Source organism: Rattus norvegicus, chromosome 14 (assembly GCF_036323735.1).
Source record: "Rattus norvegicus strain BN/NHsdMcwi chromosome 14, GRCr8, whole genome shotgun sequence".
Taxonomy (NCBI): domain Eukaryota; kingdom Metazoa; phylum Chordata; class Mammalia; order Rodentia; family Muridae; genus Rattus; species Rattus norvegicus.
Genome location: NC_086032.1, coordinates 15,118,335 through 15,137,412, shown reverse-complemented (window position 1 = coordinate 15,137,412; position 19,078 = coordinate 15,118,335). Strand labels below are relative to the sequence as shown.

Below are 19,078 nucleotides of genomic sequence, written 5' to 3'. Positions count from 1 at the left end.
GGAGACTGCCATCCTGGATGGGTTACCATTCTTCTTTCTCCTCCATCTCATCCCACTGAACACCCACTATTCTGATTCCTGGTCTAATAGGTGAATTGCTGAGGTAGGGAATGATTGAATAGAAGGAAGCATGAATGGAGGGAAGAAGAGAAAGAAAAGCATTTCTTTTTTTTTCTTTTTTTTAGAGCTGGGGACCGAACCCAGGGCCTTGCGTTTGCTAGGCAAACACTCTACCACTGAGCTAAATCCCCAACCCCAAGAAAACCATTTCAAATTTAAAAAGTTTTCTTTAGCTACATTCCCTTCTTTTGTAGCCAAATCGTCTGAATGGAATGGAATTCCTGGATCTCATTTTGCAAACCCACTTCTCTGAAGCATAGCACGCATCTCTTTTCTGGTGAGCCGCTTTGAGCCTGATATCTAATTCCAAGAGAATTTACAAAATTTCTAAATGGAAATGGAATATGGTTTCCTGTTTCCATAATGGCTAGTGAGACTGAATAGTTTTCTATTTTTTATCAAGCTGTTTTAGCTTCTCACTTATAAATTGTCTATTTTGATTGCTTATGAAGTTGGGTGTTTTTCTATTTAAGGCCATTCTTAGCTTATTGGTGATAATGTAACTATTTTTTTGTTTGCATTTGAAAATTTCTAAAATTGTTGCTATACTGTTTATATAAACACTTAGAGAACATATTTACCACAAATAAGAAAGATTAGATCTTTTTTTTTTAAAATCCATTTAGTTTCCTCTGGAAAATGTCTACATTTCTCTTCAGCTTTCTCCGCTGATAATATTACCACAGATAAGCACAAGTTATGGGTGATATTACTCAAGGAAGACATGTTTTAACTGCTGAGCCATCACTCCAGGCCATATAAATGTATTTTTAAACTCTTCTTTTATTGCTTTATGTTGCTATGGAATAGGTAAATATGTGCCCCTCCCCAATTCATGTCTCAAAGTCCTAATGCCTGATATTATCAAGTTAAGGGGTGGAGCCTTGCTGGGCAGTGCTGGCACAATCCTCTAATCTCAGCACTTGTTAGGCAGAGGCAGATAAATCTCTGTGCCAGCCTGGTCTACAGAATGAGTTCAGGACAGCCAGGGCTATAGAGGAAAACTGTATTTGGGGATAGGGGTAGGGGGTAGGGGGTAAAAAATAAAAAAGAGGGGAGGGAGGGAGAGAGGGAGAGAGGGAGCCTTGCTGGATGTGGTGGTGGCATGCCCTTAATGGAGTACTTGGGAAGATCTCTGATTTGAGGCTAGCCTGGTCTATATAGTGAGTTTCTGGGCAGCCGGAACTGCATAGAATCTGTCTTAAAAAATAAAAAAGCCAAACAACCAAATAAACAAAAAAGAGGAGCCTTTCATTGGTGATTAACTCATGAAGGTGAGGCTCTAGGAGACCCTAGAGCTCTCTCAGTGCCTTTCCACCATTTTAGGACACAATGAGTCTGCAGTCTATGGTCTAGAGTAGGGTCCTTCTAGAACCCAATCATGTAATATTAACATATTAATCTACTGTATGACCATAACGGCCCTCAGGGAAGGATTAAGGAGAGTTTCAACCCTGGAAGCCTCAGATGAGGACAGCAGGCTCCCTCCCCTCTCCCAACCTGCAGCCAGAATGTCAGCTGCCCCACCATCAACCCTAGTAAGAATTCACTACCCTGACAGTTATGGGGCCTCACTCCATGTTTGACCTTATAAGGCTTTTCCTCTTCAGATCCCCTACCCCCTAAGTATGCAGATGAAGTATCTTCTAACACTTCTGTTAGGGACAATTGTACACGGCCACACACAAACCTTGTTCCAGAGACCCTGGCCACCTCCCCAGGGTCATAAGTACCTCCCCCAAACTAAACCAGTTCTCTGAAGTAGTTCCCCACGTGTGTAAGTTCTTTACCCATGCACTCACTGAGGACCAAGGCCTTGCACTGCACCCAACCCCCCTCCCCCTGGGCTAATCTTCCCTCCCTCCAGCCCAGTCAAGTGTGCAAACCACAGCCCGGCCACCCCTACGGGGACAGAGCAGCAGCCTACTTACTTAATTTTCTGCCTAAGAGAGTTCGAAGTTTTGTGGTAGGATTATTCTATTAGTTACTTCTGCTGCCTCTTATGTAAAATGCTTTATGAATTTTATGTATTTTATGATTGTGTGCTGATATTTTAGAAGACTTTGTCTGGACTGGGGGGTGGGGTTGCAATTTAGACTTACTTGAGTTGAAAATGACTTTTCTAGAAAGAACCTAAACGTGCTTCTCAATGGTACATTGGCTGTCCCAAACATGTCCCCCAAAGTATCTACCACTCACATCTTTCTTCATGATGTGGCTTTGACAATCTACCCTTGTTGTATGTCATCTTCAAAGCTGGAAGATGAAAAATGACAGTCCAGCTTACCCTGGGTTCTCAGGAGGCTTTGCATTTGTGAGAAACCACCATGCTGTGTGTTTGTATATGCTTGGGCCAGGGAGTGGCACTATTAGGAGGTGTGGCCTTGTTGGAGTAGGTGTGTCACTGTGGGTGTGGGCTTAAGACCCTCACTCTAGCTTCCTGGAAGTCAGTCTTCCATTAGGAGCCTTCAGATGAGGATGTGGAACTCTCAGCTTTGCCTACGCCATGCCTGTCTAGAAGATGCTGCCATGCATGTCTAGAGGACTGAACCTCTGAACCTATAAGCCAGTCCCAATTGTTATGTTTTCCTATAGAAGACTTGCCTTGGTCATGGCGTCTGTTCACAGCAGTAAACCCCAAACTAAGACACCGTGGAAGCCCATAGAGCCCATAGAGGAAGCCAAAGGCCATGTGTTGGCACTCGAACCTGTGGCCTCAGCTGAAGTCCAAGCTAACAGCCAGCATCAGTCACTAGACACGAGTCACTAGCATCAGTGTGCATCAGCTTTCAAAGATTCCAGCTTCCTTCCACTAGCACACAGTGTAGCCCTGTGTGGCCTGGAACTCACTGTGGAGACCAGGCTGACCTCACACCCACAGAGATCTGCCTGCTTCTGCAGGGATTAAGGGCGTAGGCATCACATCTTGCTGAACCCAAACCAAACGAAACCAACTCTTGATTCTTAGGAGCCTGCAGAATGTCGTCTGTTTCATTGTGCCTGTTATTTAACTAGGTCTCCATTTCAGTTTGGTTTGGGGCATATGCATATATTTTTCTCAGTTCTGTGGTGCATTTTAAAAAGATGTTTTGCATATTCTAAGTGGAATTTTGGTGGCTTTCAGCAGGTGGCTTGGGCAGGATATGTAATCACCATCTTGTTGGAAATAGATTCTGATGTGAACAGAATTGTGCCCTACCCCCCTTCCCCCACCCCTGAATTCATATGCTGAAGCTCTAACTCCCAGTGTCTCAGAATGTGACTGAATTAGAGACAAGGTTTGGAAAGTAGTAATGAAGGTAAAATGAAATTATCGGGTGCACTCGATCCAACGTGACTGGTGTCTTTGTAAGGAAAATAGGACGCATGTGCGAAGAGAGGGCTGATCCCACGGACAAGCGTCAGTCCCTGCCTTGGTTAAAACTGCAGTTCATCAGAGTAGGGGAAGGGCAAATATTAAAATCTGGAACTAGGAAAGAGGAGCTTGTTCACTTCTAGATTCTCATCTAGAAGGGATGCGGGTGAGGGGATCAGGAGACAGAAGAAGAGTTTTCTGTGATGGCCTTGGGAAAAGTTTGATTGTTGCTGAGGTCTCCTGGGGTTTTCCCAAATCACCACCAGCTTGCATTACGTGTGAGAGCCATGACTCTGTCTGAAGAGGAGAGAGACAGGCAGTGCTGTAGTTTTAGCCTTCACACCCCAACCCCCGACCCCTACTAGCATTATTTTTTATCTGTGAAGATCAGTTCTTCTGCCTCACAATGTGGGCCAAGCTGCTAATAGTCCTTGTTTCCTAGGTCCTCTATCTACCACAACATCTATTTGATGGGTCAGATTACCCACAATGCCACGATTAGAGTTCAAATCTTTCTGAGGAAATTCCTGGGAGTGGAAATCAGTGAGAGGCCCTCACTTTACCCAAGCGTGGATATTTCTCAGAGATAGAATCAAATACTGATAAGAAGCTGTCAGCAATTTGGGAAGAAGGCATCTAGAGGCAGGAGACTGAGGAAACAGGAGGGAGAAGCCTTGGCTCTTTTGCCCACTGGGACTGCTTTTTTTCCCCATGTTTTTGGGATACAACAATGTGGGGGAGGCATTTAAGTGTGTTCTATTTTTTGAGACAAAGTCTCTCTGTGTAGCCCTAGTTGTCCTAGAACTCACTATGCAGGACAGACTGACTTCTAACTCAAAGAGATCCACCTGCTTCTGCCTCCTGAGAGGCAGGATTAAAGATGTGGGACACTACTACCTGGCTGATAGGCTATTCTTTTCCTCCCTCCTGCCCTCCCTCCTTCCCTTCCTCTCTCCTTCTCTCCCTCCCTCCCTTTCTCCCCTTCTCTCTCCCTCCTCTTCTTTTTTTCCTTCCTTCTCTCCCTTCCTCCTTCTTCCCTTCCCCCCTCCCTCCCTCCCTCCTCCCTTCCTTCCTTCCTTCCTTTCCTCCTTCCTTCTCTCTCCACCGCCCCTCTCTCCTTTCTTCATCTTAAGTGCTCATTTAAGTGAAATTTAAGGCTTGTAGAGACACTGAAGAAGGGTTAGAAACTCACATAATCCCCCCACTTATCATAGATTAGGAAAGATACATATCCAGTACCCTGGCTAGAGCTCATCAGATGGCTGGCTTAACTTTAAAGGAGACTTTGGGACTCTTCATTTGTGTCCTAGAATAAGAGCAAAAAGCCATTAGGATAGAAACAATCACCATATTTCAATCTCCCTTCCTCCCCACACCCAGGCACCCAACAGCCATGACCCCAAGCTTCCAGCTTATTTATTTGTGGGTGTCTATGCTGAATTCTGAAGGCTATTCCGGCAATGAGCTGTCCGAGGCAGGTTAGAGACCAAGAGAGACGAGGGTTGGGTAGTCGAAGTGATGGAATGGAATTAGGTAAATCTCCTGCCAAGAGAGAAGACAACAAAAATCCACTGTCCTTTCCCAAAAGCCACTTGCCATCTGCCCCTGCCAGGATGTGACAGATGGCACAGGAGAGGTCTCCGTCTGGCCCTGCCTCTGCCTAACCAGGGCAATGGTGCTGTGCCCCTCAGTGAGTGTCAATTTCTCTCACCTTTGGAGGTATGGTTAACAAACCATGCATACGGAAGGTCTATCTATCGTGTGATGGTGTAACACATGTGCACGTTGCAGTGATGACCACAGCTGATCAGCATGTCTGCCTACCGTGTGTGTGTGTGTTGGAAACACTTAACCATGTGCCCTCTTAGCAACTTCACGTATACGTCGCTATCAATTATAGTCACCACACTGTGCATTAGAGCCCATAATTCACTCACCCATATGAATAAAACTCTACACCTTCCTCTCTCCGTTTCCCCACCCTCTAACCTCTGTAGCCACCTACAAAGGTTTTCCAGTGAGGTACTTCTGTGAAGGTGATTTTTCAGATTTCACAGGTGACATCGCACACTATTTGTGTTTTGTGACTCACTTATTTCATGGAACAGAACGTCCCCTAGGGCTGTTCAGGCTGCTGCAAAGGGCAGATTTTCCTTGTTATTTATTTTGAGCCGTCCCGGAACTTGATATGTAGCCCAGGCTAGCCTTAAGCACATAATCCTCCTTCGACCTCCCCAAATCTGAAATCGCAGGGGAAAGGTACCACACCAGACTCTCTCCATTTTAAAGGATGAATAATATCTTCCTACCTGTATATATGCATGTGACATTTTCTTTTATCCATTTATCCGTCAATGGCTATTTGGGTTGTGCCAATTCTTAGGTATTGTGAGCAGTGCTGAAATGACTGGGTGAATACAGATATACTTCTGGGTGTCAGGGCTGGTGAGGTGGCTCAGTGGGTAAAGACATCTGTCACCAAGACTGGCAACCTGACTTCCATCCCTGGGGACCTATAAAGGTTGTCCACCAACTACCACATGAACATCATAGCACGTGTGTTCCCTCATACATCCACAAAGAGTAAGCGAAGTGATTCAAAGCAAGATAGTTACTTTACTGCCTTTGGATGCACACAGAGGTGGTATCGATGGACCACACGCTATTTCTAGTTTTGTTATTTTTCTGAGGCATCTCCACACATTTCCCATAATGCTGCATTTACTTTTCCCACAGTGGCGTGCTTCTTGTGGACATCCTTATTAACCATGCTCTCTGTTGTATCTTGGATGCTTTTCCCCTGCTTTTTCTCCTGGGGGGTTGAAGCTAGGCCCACATGTCTTAGACAGACACTCTAGCACTCGGTTATAGCTCTACCCCTGAGCTTCAGTTTCTAAGGAGGGAAATCTGACTTCTACGTAGTCATCAAGAAAATAGGGACCAATACAGGGAAAAAAATTAATTATTTTTATTTTAGGTGCATTGGTGTTTTGCCTGCATGTATGTCTCATCAGATCTTGAAGTTATAGACAGTTGTGAGCTGCCATGTGGGTGCTGGGAATTGAACCCCGGACCTCTGGAAAAGTCCTCTTAACTACTGAGCCACTTCTCCAGCCCCCAGGAAATGTTTTGAAGTAGCAAAAGTTATCCTCAGAAGTCTATGAAGTTTTCTTTACTTGTTTCGCCACTATTGTCCTGACTCACTGCCCACCCTCAGCTCTGCCTCCCTCCCAACACATACACACACATACACACACACACACACACACACACACACACACACACACACACACACAATCAATTTCAGAAATTCTCTCTCTAAATGAAGTTCCAAAGCTTCACCTCCTTATCCTCAAGCGAAACCTGTTGGTAGAGCCTGGAGATTATTCATAAGTTACATGCCTGCCATAACTTGTGGTTATAAAAGCATTTATTAGTTAACTATTTAATCTAGTTGTAACTTACGAGCAATGTTTTAATTAGGCAATTAGTTCCATTAGAGGTTACTTATATTTCCTGTGCAGAAATATTTTTTGTGTTTTATTATGATTTAACCCCTTCAGATACAGTTTAATGCCATAATAGTTTAAGCAACCAGTCTCTACCCCTCCAATATAATAGTTTCTTGTGCATAGCCTTCTAGACTTATGTTCTGTGAACATGCTTGGAGACCACAAACAGGGCGACAAGAGCTACCCGTCAGTCTCTCTGGAGCTGGACTTGTGGAAACATATGAGAACATTAGATTATAAGGTCCTAGAAATATTTTCTGGGCTCTTATCTCTATCAGGTGCCTTACATAGCTTTCACAACAGTGCTTAATATTAAAAAGAAAGTTATGGGGAAAAAAAATAGGGCCAACAAGACAGATCTGGCAAAGGTGCTTGCTTCCAACACTGAAGGCCTGAGTTTGAGTCCCAGGATGCCTAGGAGGAAAATAAGAGAAGGAATTTACTCTGATTGCTAAGCATGTATCATAGCATATATGTGTTCACATGTGTACACAAAATAAATAGGTGAGTATCCTTTTAAAAGAGAAAGTTATAGAGTTGGAGGATGTAACATAGTTGCCTAGCATGTATTGCTTCAATATTTTATTATTATCAAATATCTTATTCAAATTTATTTAATAGACTATTAAATGTATTATTTATTTATTGCTATCATTTCAATTATTTATTGTAAATAAAATAATGGGGGGCGGGTCTCAGCAACCACCACAGCCAGTAGAGTGTTGCTCTTCAGGAGGCGAGAAGGCAGCTGGGTCAACACGACTCAGTAGCTGGAGTTGGTTCAGACTTCAAGAGTCTGACACCCCCCACACCCCAGTGGTTTATTTTACACATACTTAAGCACAGCACAGTTCGGTGAAAAAAAAAAAAAAACTCCTGGTGATTATCGATTCAATCCTGTGTGCACAACAAAGTTCAGGATGTGACTACATCAAAAAACTCTTTGCAAAGTACAAGCGACATCTTCCATAAAGGTAGGTTCTGTAGAGTAACAGGGACACAAACAAGCTCAGGAGAAGGGTCTCGGGGAGGACCCAGTGTGGTCTGGGCCACAGAGATAGCGCAAAGGCCAGCAGACTAGTCACCACATCCGCTTTCTGGGTGGAAAGCAGGTCGAAGAGACAACACCGTGTGCTTACCATTCCTCGTTCCCCTGGTGCTTATCTGGGAACCCAAGGGCCTCTGTGCCTCCTACCAAAAAGAAGATTATCAAAAGTTTGTAAATCTGAAGTAAAATGTATCATGCACTGATTATTCTTCCGACACTGCAGGCTCTAGGGTCTTGTGGCTTCCCAGTCACCCAGAAACAACGAGAAGCCTCACATCTCACGATTCTCAAACGGCTGTTTGAGCGCACGACCACGGGACCACACTTCCTTCCTCTCACAACCGAGATACGGAGAGAATACAAAATGTACGCAGCGCTGAGGTCCGGAGGAAGGCTAGTCAGGAAAACACGGCGTTACTTTGCAAAGGTACAAGATAAAATCTTAATTTAGATCGCTCTTGGAAGAAATTGATCTACAGAACTAAGGAGCAGCTCCTAATTTATAATGTGCATGAATGAAGCAATTTATTAAAAACTAATCAGAGGGCCTTCTTGGCTGGCAAAGGTGAGTGGCACACAGTTCCCTATTGCCCTAGTTGGATCCCTGGAATTGATGTGAATGTGAAAGGAGAGAGATTACTACATGAACTTGTGTGCCATGGGTTCAACTCCCTACCATACAAATGACAATAAATGAATCAATATTTAAAATATGCCCTTGGTATTTGATAAGTTCCAGGGATACATAGAATGAATATACGGAATGTTTCTATGTCTAAAAAATTCACCACTGATCATCAAAAGCAGTGAGGTAGACGTTGCTGCCCAGCCCTGATCCCTTTTACAGGCCTGGAGGTCATCCATCCACTGTTCACTGCCACAGATAACACTGTAGTGGCTTTCTTCCGACACTTGACTGTCTTTGTGGACCTGCCTAATGAGACTGGTGTGGGATTCATAGTGAGAACTTGTCTCAGAGCAATGGATCCAACAAGGCAAAAATGAAAAAGCAACATTCCAGCACTAGTCAATTGTTGGCATGCTGCTCTTCTAGGAGCTTTGCAACACTGTTGTGTGTTAACAATAGCCCAACAGGTGGTGTCATCCTCTTCAAAGAGGAGGAAACTGAAGCACACAGCTGTAAGCAACTTTCCCCACTCCTCACTAAAGGATTTAGAGTCAGGAAATCTGGCTAGAATTCATAATCTGACCATTAAAGACTCATTGCCTTTCGATGAGGGTAGCGGTTGTTAAGGAGAGCTAACGCTTAGGATTCTCCAGGTACAGATTTTTACGGCACACAGAATGAACTGAAGAATCTGAGAGAACAATTTAGGAAGACATCATCTTGATTCTCACATTGTAGTAACGAACTTCTAGATTAAGCGGGTGGGGTCAGTTTCTGTGGTGATCTGCGGTCCCTTAAATGACAAGGGTGTTGAAATGTGGGTGATGATTATTAAAACACATGTGAACACCAATGTTTTTATTAAAAAGCCCAGCTGGGTTTTACGAGATGTTTGTCTATTTGCATTTTAAGAGGAGAGAGACTGCAAAGTGCTGAAAACTCATTTTAAAATATCCCCCTTACAACTTATTAAAAATTTGAAATTGTTTATCATTTAGAAGATGCTACACAAATGCAGGCTTCCCAGGATTCTGCATACCATGTCACTGGCTTACAGTGTTGTTTATTATGCAAAGAACATAGTATATTCACTATAGGAGGAAAACTCCAAGATGGCAGGCATTACAGTGTGTCTAGAAAACAAGGCTGCCCCTCTGGAATGAGAGCAGAAGCCGGAGTGGTGCATGTCAGGAGACCATTGCCAAGAGTACTTGCTGAGGTGGAGCGTGCCTTCATGTGTCCTTTCTTCACTTGTTAAGCTGGCCCAAGGTTCCTGTTAGAGTCCCAACAAGAGTTAAGAATGTGTGGTGGCGGACAAACGTAGTCCTGACCCTTGGGAGGCTGGAACAGGAGGTATGCTTGAGCCCAAGGGTTTGCAACAAATCAACATTCAAGACTCTGACGCATAAGAATGTATAAAGAAGTAACTACAACAAGAAATTAGGTCTAGCGAGCATTTATTGTATTTGGAGTGTTCCACTGTACCAGACTATGTAAGCCCTAACACAGGGCACTGTTCCAGGGAAGGGAGGAGAAGACAGGGAAGGGAGAGGAGAGTGAGAGGAAGGTTCAGAGGTAAGTAAGGGGTAAGAGCTGGACTATGGGGAATTATTATGGGGGACAGCAAATTCAGTTGGGGTAACAAAAGGCAGGCTCTGAGAAAAACACTGAAAGAGAGCTGTAAAAGAGATTTTTCAAAATGTTTTGGCCTAACTGCCCAGGATCAGAGAGGGTGTTTTGTTTCTTGATTGCTTTCATTTAGTTAAGAGTTGTCTCGCCCAATGCAGTAGAGATAAAGTTTCATCCCTAACATTACTCCCTCTACAACATTAGGCGCCTCCTAATGCCAGGCTGATAAGGCCAACCACTGCCCAACCCCACACTTTTAGGCACCAAGGTCTGCATGGAAATGCCAAGATTTGGATTTGCCCCTCCAGCAACAGAAGAGAGTTGAGCTTCTATTATACTATGACTACTTGTGGCATCTCTTTTTTTTTTTTAATTTAAGGTTTATTTATTTATTGTATGTGAGTACACTGTAGCTGTCTTCAGACACACAAAAAGAGGACATCAGATCCTATTACAGATGGCTGTGAGCCACCATGTGGTTGCTGGGAACTGAACTCAGGACCTCTGGAGGAGCAGTCAGTGCTCCTAACCACTGAGCCATCTCTCCAGCCCTCCTTTGTGCCATCTTTTTTGTCTCCTTTTTTTTGCTTGTTTGTTTGCTTTTTTTAAAGACAGGGTTTAATGTAGCTCGGGATGGCCTCAGACTTGCTATGTAGCCCATGCTGGCCTTGAACTCCTGATCCTCTTGCCTCTACCTTTTAAGTGCTGAGATTACAGGCAGGTGGCACCACACCTGGTCTCTTCGTGCTTTTTATGCTTCTGCCACAATTGCTAACCCTCCAGCCTCTTTTATGGAGTTCCAATTATTTTTATTATAAGACTAATAAGGCATAATCTTACCCTACTTAGCTGGATACATATTCTCAATAGCTGTGCTGGCTAGTATTATGTCAACTTGAGACAAGTAGACTCATCTGAGAGAAGGGACCCTCAGTTGAGAAAATGCCTCCCTAAGATCTGGCTCGAGGCAGATGTGGGGCATTTCTTATTTAGTGATTGATGGGGGAGGGCTCGTCCCATTGTGGGTGGTGCCACCCCTGGGCTGGTGGTCCCAGATAAGAAAGCAGGTGGTGTATAAGAAAACAGGCTAAGCAAGCCATGGAGAGTAAGCAAGGAGGAAGCACTTCCCCATGGCCTCAGCATGAGGTCCTGCTTTTAGGTTCCTGCCTTGTTTGAGTTCCTGCCCTGATTTCCTTCAAAGATGAACTATGGTATGGAAACATAAGTGAAATAAACCCTTTCTTCCGGTCTTAGTTAGGGCTTTATGGCTGTGATGAGGCCACATGACCACGGAAACGCTTACGAAGGAAAACATTTACTTTTGCTGGCTTACAGGTTCAGAGGCTTCATCCATTTATTCTCCTGCCGGGGAGCAGGAGGCACACAGGCAGACTTGATGCTGGAGAAGTAGCTAAGAGATCTACATCTTGATCTACAGACTGAAGAAGACTGTATGCCACACTGGACATAGCTTGAGCATAGGAGACCTCAGAACCCACCCCTGACAGTAACACACTTCCTCCAACAAGGCCACACCTGCTCCAACCAAGGCCACATCTCTTAATAGTGCTACTCCCTAGGGCCAAGCAAGCACACATCTGAATCTATGGGGCCACTCCTATTCAAGCCACCACACCTCCCCATGTTGTTCTTGGTCACGATGTTTCATTACAACACTAGAAACATGAAGACATTAGCGGTATCAAGAAATGGTGCTTAAACTGCTGGGTTTTCAGTATGACACAAGGCAGGAATACCATACACACCACAACAAAGTGCTCTACTTGGAGGGGACGTGTAATGGCTGTGTTAGGAGTGGCTAATTGGTATCTCAGTGTAGAGAGACTTCCAACTGTCAGGTCCAAAGGAAACTCCATTTCCCCAAATTCCAAAAGGCAGTCTAAATATCCACAAATGTGCTGGTCCTGGACTGCAGGGGGTTTTCTGGTGATTAGATAAAAGGCAAGGCAGTATTCCTCTGGAAGCTGTGTCCCTGTGGGTGCCCGCCCCCCTTCCAGGCTTTCTCAGTAACACAATGACCTGTTACACATTTCAAAGTCTAGCCCTTCTCACCACCTCCTGTACCTTAAACTCCCTCTAGCTTGTGGGCTTCCCTCTCCCAGCTGCTCATTCCTCATTCCTCTTACAACCCTGCTATTTTAGATATTCTCTCTCTCTCTCTCTCTCTCTCTCTCTCTCTCTCTCTCTCTCTTTCTCTCTCTCTCCCCCCTTCTGCTTCTGTCATGGCCAGGTCCAGTCTGCTGGCCATGTTCAGTCTACTTCTTTCTCTCTGCACTGGACTCCTCCAGTCCTCCAGATGCCTCTGGCTGCTCTGCCCCTCACATCGATAATAAAACCCTTCCCCTTAACCATTCCGTGGAGCAGTCCCACCATCTGTTTGAACACCAACCTCAACTATAACAGGGCCAGAGGAGACAAGACTATGTAGCTGTCTGTATCCAGAGCAACTCCTGAGACCAAGAGGAGAATTTACAGGGAACTGCAAAAAAAGACTAAAGGGGCCAAAACGAGGTTATTACAGAAATGTCTGTTAATTGCAGGAAGCAGTTACCACTTTGAGACGGGGCTGGAAAGATTTCAATACTTAAAGTTTTGAAGCTTTAAGCTGGGTGTAATGGTGCACACCTTTAACCCCAATACTTGGGAGGCAGAGGCGGGTGGATCTCTGAGTTCTGGGGCAATCTGGTCTACAGAGTGAGTTCCTGGGACAGACAGGGCTACACAGAAAAGCTTTGTCTCAAGCAACCAACTGTTGGGGTAGAAATCTCGGCTCACGCACCGGGACACCAAACCAACATGGTTCCACGTGGAGAAGTTTAATGAGAGAAGAATAGAAGTGAGGATAAGGCCGGCCATGGGCACATGGGGGGGGGGGAAGTGGATGGGGTGGGGAGAGAAGGGACAGGGACAGAGGGGAAAAGAGCAGAGAAGAGAAGAGCAAAGAGAGAGCAAGAGGGAGAGGAGGGGGCAAGTAGCCCCCTTTTTAGTCAGGCACAGCTGGCTGTTGCCAGGCAACTGTGGGGGTGGAGCTTAGACCGAATACCAACACCAACCGCCAAAGTTTAGAAGCTTAGTAGAGAGTCCCATGGAGCCGAAATCAGACAAGCAGATGAAGCACTGCTCAGCCTGGTCTCTGAAGTGGAGCAAAACGAAGTTGGTTCTGAAAACAAAGGAAGAACTGCAAGCTGAATCAAGCTGTTGTACGGAAGGAGAAAAGCAGCGCTGAAGTGTGGAGAAACGTAAGGTTGCAGGTGTTCCGGTCAATAGACTCCTATCAGTGCTCCTGTGAACAACCCTGACGAAGCTCACTGTGAGAAAAAGACATGAAAGTAGAGGGGGGATGAGTCAGGATGAGGAAAGGAATCAGGAGGGGTGGGATGGGACACGGAGGGCAGTGGGTGAATGTGATCAACATGAATTGTGTACGTGTATGAAAGCGTCATCATGGAAATGATTATGCATAATGAATGTGTCAATAAAATATATATATTTTTAAAGAAACGATGCCGGGAGTGATGCTCAAAAGCACAAAAAGCCGAAGTAAAACACGACAAAACTCCTTCCGATCTCCTTCCCTCCGGCAGTATCCTAATAGCACACACCCCATAAACAGGGATGGCAAGGCAGGCACGTGGTTTGGAATTGGTTCAATGCACTAGTGGAATTGCCTTCTGAATTCACTTACAATAGCAGGTGAGGGACGGAGAGTTAACACCACATGGACTAATCTTTGAATCAGCAACCAGTAGTTAGTCCTGAACGGCATCACCAGGTAGCCCATGGAATCGCAGCGACACATTTGAAGCTGAGAGATAATAGTTCAGTAACCGACTGCCTACACTCATCCAGCCTCACCACCAACTAGAAGAACTCTATTACCTCCAGCAAAATTCTATTATCCAAGTTTGACATGGTGGCACATGTCGTCAATCGCAGCACTGCAGAAGTCAAGGCCAGTTAGGACCACATAGTGAGATTCTATTTTGTTTTTTAAATTCCATTATGCTTGGTATGAATGAAGACTAATTTTTACCATCTTCCAAAATGAGGAGACACAGAGTGCTAGTAGACAGTCTGTCTGGAAAGTGTGATCCAAGCTTTTGTACCAAAATATCTGCATATCTATTTGGATTGACTTTGTTTTTCATTGCTACAGTTTTGCTCTAAATGTTATTATTGTACACCAAACTACTTCAAGGATCCTTAAAGAATCCCTTGGCTTCAGACACAATGTTCTCTGCCACTACTGTGTTACTGCAATCCAATGTGTTCTCAGTCATTTGGAACAATCATCCCAGCCCATAATATGAAGAGCCAAAATAAAGATTATGTCATCTCAACTTCCAATTCTATTGAGCCATTGCCATGTCTCCTGGGTAAGCATTCTGCCCTTGTTCCCAAGCAGGAAGGCAAAGCTGCTGTGACTGGTCACAGGTAGATTAAGGGACCCATTTCCACTTCTACCCTGACATCTCCTTCTGTGTGTTTTGGTTACAGAAGGAAGGACTAGCTACTGGCTGCTGATTGAACTATTAGTCCATGTTGTGTTAACACTCCGTCCCTCATCTGTTATTGTAAGTGCATTCAGAAGGCAATTCCGCTAGTGCATTAAACCTGCCCGGAGAAAAATGTGCCAAGACAAACTCCATAGAAATGAGCCCACTGCTGCATTCCTCTCACTGTCAGATGCAGTATTTGATCCGGGGTAATGTCAGAATGCCATGATGGTGAGCAAGGCATCCCGAACGTCCACAAATGGTGACACTTGCAAACCCGACCCAAGGAAGGTAAATGAAGTCACGTCAGTCCTTATCGAAACGTAGTAAAGTATCTGTCTCCTCAATCTTGTGAGGCTCCACTCTATGCAGTGGCTGGTGTTCTGGAACAAGTTGCTAGTGTCGAGTCTCTTTTGCTGGCCCCTGAGGCACACACCAGCCCATAATAACCTCTACTGTTGCTACTCTATATGTAGTACCATAAGCAAACCTTGGAGAAAGAAACATATTGAAAACGAACCGCATGCCATTTTGAAGTATTCATGTGAATAGCAAATGTTCTGATGCCCATTTCGAGAGCTCGAGCCACACGCTTCTCCCCAAGACCTTTTATTAACCAGTGCTCTGAAAATTGCTTTCCCACTAAGTTTTCAATATCCCCCAAACTGTTAACAAGTATTAACAAAATAGGGTAAGTTCACACTGGTGGATACGGTGGTGGTTTGAATATGCTTGGTGGGTGGCAAGTGCTACTATTAGTAGGTGTGGACGTGTTGGAGTGGGTGTGGCCTTGTTGGAGTGGGTGTGGCCTTGTTAGAGTAAGTGTGGCCTTGTTGGAGGAAGTTCATCACTGTTTGGGGCTGGGGGCGACTTTGAGAGCCAATGCTCGAGCTCGTATCTCAAGTGGATGAAAGTCTCCTTCTGGCTCTCTTTGGATCAAAATGTAAAATTCTCAGCTCCTCCAGCACCATGGTCTGCTGGACGCTGCCATGTTTTCCACCGTGATAATAATAGACCGAGTCTCTCAAACTGTAAGCCGGCCCCAATTAAATGTTAACCTTTATAAGAGTTGCCTTATTTATTCACAGCAATAAAACCTTTAGACATCACCCAGCAAAGGCAAGATGAGCAACCCAATGCACTGTTTAAATGCCTCCTTCCGTGCGTAGTTTATCACCGTTCAAAGACACGCAAGTGAAATGATCGCAATTGTTCGCCCAATTAAACAGTGCACTGGCTGGATTATCATCCGTCTTCATTACTTTTCTGTTGCTGTGATAAAATACCATGACCAGAAATGACTTACGGAAGAAAGAGTTTACTTCAATGCCAGGCGGATACATCCATCGCGACAACACGGCAGCAAGTGACAGGCATGGTAGAAGGAACAGACAGCAGAACAAAATGGAAGTCGGGTGAGGCTTTAAGGTCTCTAAGCCCACTCCCAATGGCATTCTGTCTCAGTCAATGTTCCTTTGCTGAAGAGACACACCATGGCCATGGCAACTCTTAAAAAGAAAAGCATTTAAATCCCCTCTGCCAATGCCTTTAATCCAAAACTCTTCAGCTGAGTCTCATGCAGACTTTTTGGACAGGGGCCAAAAGGAGCCACATTCTTCACCAAAACATCACAAGAATGGTCTCTAGGCCACATACTAATATTCTTTCCCTCTGATACTTCTTGAGCGAGGTCCCCCACAATTCAAATCACCCCCAGCACTATTGTCTTAGATGCTTCTACTAGGATGGCCCCATTAAGCCTCACTTAAGTCTTAAAGTGTGAGTCATTAAGTCTCACAAAGTCTCAAAGTGTTTCATATTCCTCGAAACGAAAGCCTGGTCAGATCTGTCACAGTAATAACCCCAGTTCCCGGAACCAACTTTTGCCTTAGCCAATGTTCTATTGCTGTGAACAGACACCATGACCATGACAACTCCTATAAAGGAAAACATTTAATTGGGGCTGGCTCGCAGTTTCAGAGGTTTGGTCTATTCTCATGGCGGTGGCGGGGGTGGGGTGGGGTAACATGGCAGTATACAGGAAGGCACAGTGTTGAGAGGTAGCTAGGAGTTCTACATCTGAATCATCAAGCAGCCAGAAGAGAAGGACACAACCTGGCTTGAGCATTTAAAACCCGAGGCGCCCCCCCCCCCCGTGTCATATTTCCTCCAACAAAGCCACATCTACTCCAAAAATACTCCCCTCCTAGTGCCACGCCTTGGTGGCCAAGCATTCAAATATTGAGCCTGTGGGACCATTCTTATTTAAACACATAATTCCACCAGCAAGGCTACACCTCTCAAACCTCCCCAAACAGCATGGTCAACTAGGGACCCAATATTCAAATACCAGAGCCTATGAGAGATGTTTCTCATTGAACCCACCCTTCTACCTATAAATCAGGACCTTCTTCCACATCTTCATCAACTGGCGATAAAAGAAATTCATGACCATGATGTAGCTCAGGTGAAAGAACACTCATATGGTATGCACGAAGCCCTGGGCTCGATCCCTATCATCACAGACCCCACACATCACGACATCTGTAATCCCTGAACTCAGCAGACAGAAGTGTAAGGATTAGAAGGTCAAGACTGGGCGCAAAGTGGCTCCCTGGCTGACGGTCCTTGCAGTGATGTAAGCCTGGCTGTCTGAGTCAATCCCTGGGACTTACATCAAGGTGGAATGTGAAAACTCACTCCCCAGAGTTGTGTTTTGTCCTCCATGTGTGCACTACGGCATGTGCAGTCACATTCACGATAGTAACGAGTAGAATAAAAATTCAAGGCCGTCCTCAGATACACTGCAAGACTCTGTCTTCAACTTAAAACAACATGTAAAAAGGAAAAGAAGAACTTCACTTAGAGGTTATAGGTCTGGGTAGAAGAACCAGACTGGCATTAATGAAACATAAGTTGAGCACTTAGGGAATTCAGTTGTGCCTTTTGGGTCTACTGGATATCAAATTCTCACATACTACTCTCTGTATGCAGGTGTTTGTGCCTTTGTGGATTTGCTCATGTGTGAAGGTACACATGCATGATTTGTGCATATGGAGGCCAGAGTTTGATACTCAGTATCTTCCTCAAATACTCCCACCTTATTTTCGAGACAGAGTCTCTCACAGAGCTGAGAGCTCGTTGAATAGGCTAGACTGGCTTGCCAGTGAACCCCAGGAAGCCTTCTGTCTCTGTCTCTCCAGTTCTGAGATTACAGGGGCATGCCACTACAACTGGATTTGTAAAGGTGGGTGCGAGGAGTCCAAGCTCAGTTCTTCATGTTTGACAACAAGCACTCTACCAATGAGCCATCCTTCTAGGCCCTACGCCAGCCCCATCTCTGCTTGGTCACAGGTTGCTTTATTTCAAAATACCTGACAGAATAACTTGAGAGAGAGTTTATTTTGGCTTATTGCTTCAGAGATTCTTAAACATTCTCCACTGGTTCTGGCACAGAATGGGGTGACACAGAACGGTATTGAGGGGTGTGTGCACAAGGAAGACACTATCTCACCACAGACAGGAAGAAAAGAATGGCATGGGAAGGAGCCAGGGACAGGCACTCACAAAGACCCATTCCTAGCAATCTACTTCCTCCAACAAGGCAATCACCTTAAAGTGTCTAGTAATTCCCCAAATAGCACCACCAACTGGGGACCTAGACTTCTATGCATGAGTCTGTGGGGCACACAATGCATTTGAAATATTAATGGCAATCTGAGGTTATATGTAGGATGTTCGGTATTAAAATCAAGGCAGAGCCAATTTGGGAAAGAACAGTGGCTGCAGAATGGAGAAACATTTGCTCCAAAACCCTGAACGCAGTGCTGCGATTCTTGTTGCTACTTGGTGAATGCCAGAGACTTCATTAAACATTGTATTGGCTAGAGATGCTCCGAGTATCATTGGGTCTGCTGCGTGCCAAAGAAGAGCAGCTCAGACTCTGGCTATCCTTCTCTAGTTCCCCTAGAACTGGCAACCTTACGAATTACTTGTAAATCGGATCTAAGTAGCATAAACAAATGTAGCATACATTGCCTCTAGAACCCCAAAAGGGGATCGGGGTATAGCCCAGTGGCAGAGTAACTGACCAGCATGTGAGAAACCCTATGTTCCGTCATCTCCAATATTCCCCACCCCCAAACCTCAAAGGCTCACCTGGGGCCTCCTCTTCTTTAGTTTCTTTAAGTGGTAGTAAACAAAGGCACACAAGTTATCTCTTACTTGGGAAGAGATATCTCGAGATGTCCATATCATGTGACTCTCAGA

The 19,078-nt window shown here is 44.9% G+C and overlaps 1 protein-coding gene across 1 annotated transcript in view; it reads left to right on the top strand.

Moving 5' to 3' along the window:
* Nucleotides 1–17,653, top strand: part of Septin11 (septin 11) — a 155,463-nt gene extending 137,810 nt beyond the window's left edge. The window contains exon 10 of the mRNA XM_039091849.2: nt 8,259–17,653. Coding sequence (XP_038947777.1) covers nt 8,259–8,265 — 7 coding nt within the window. The 3' untranslated portion in view covers nt 8,266–17,653. The remainder of the gene's footprint in view (nt 1–8,258) is intronic.
* The last annotated feature ends 1,425 nt before the right edge of the window (nt 17,654–19,078 follow it).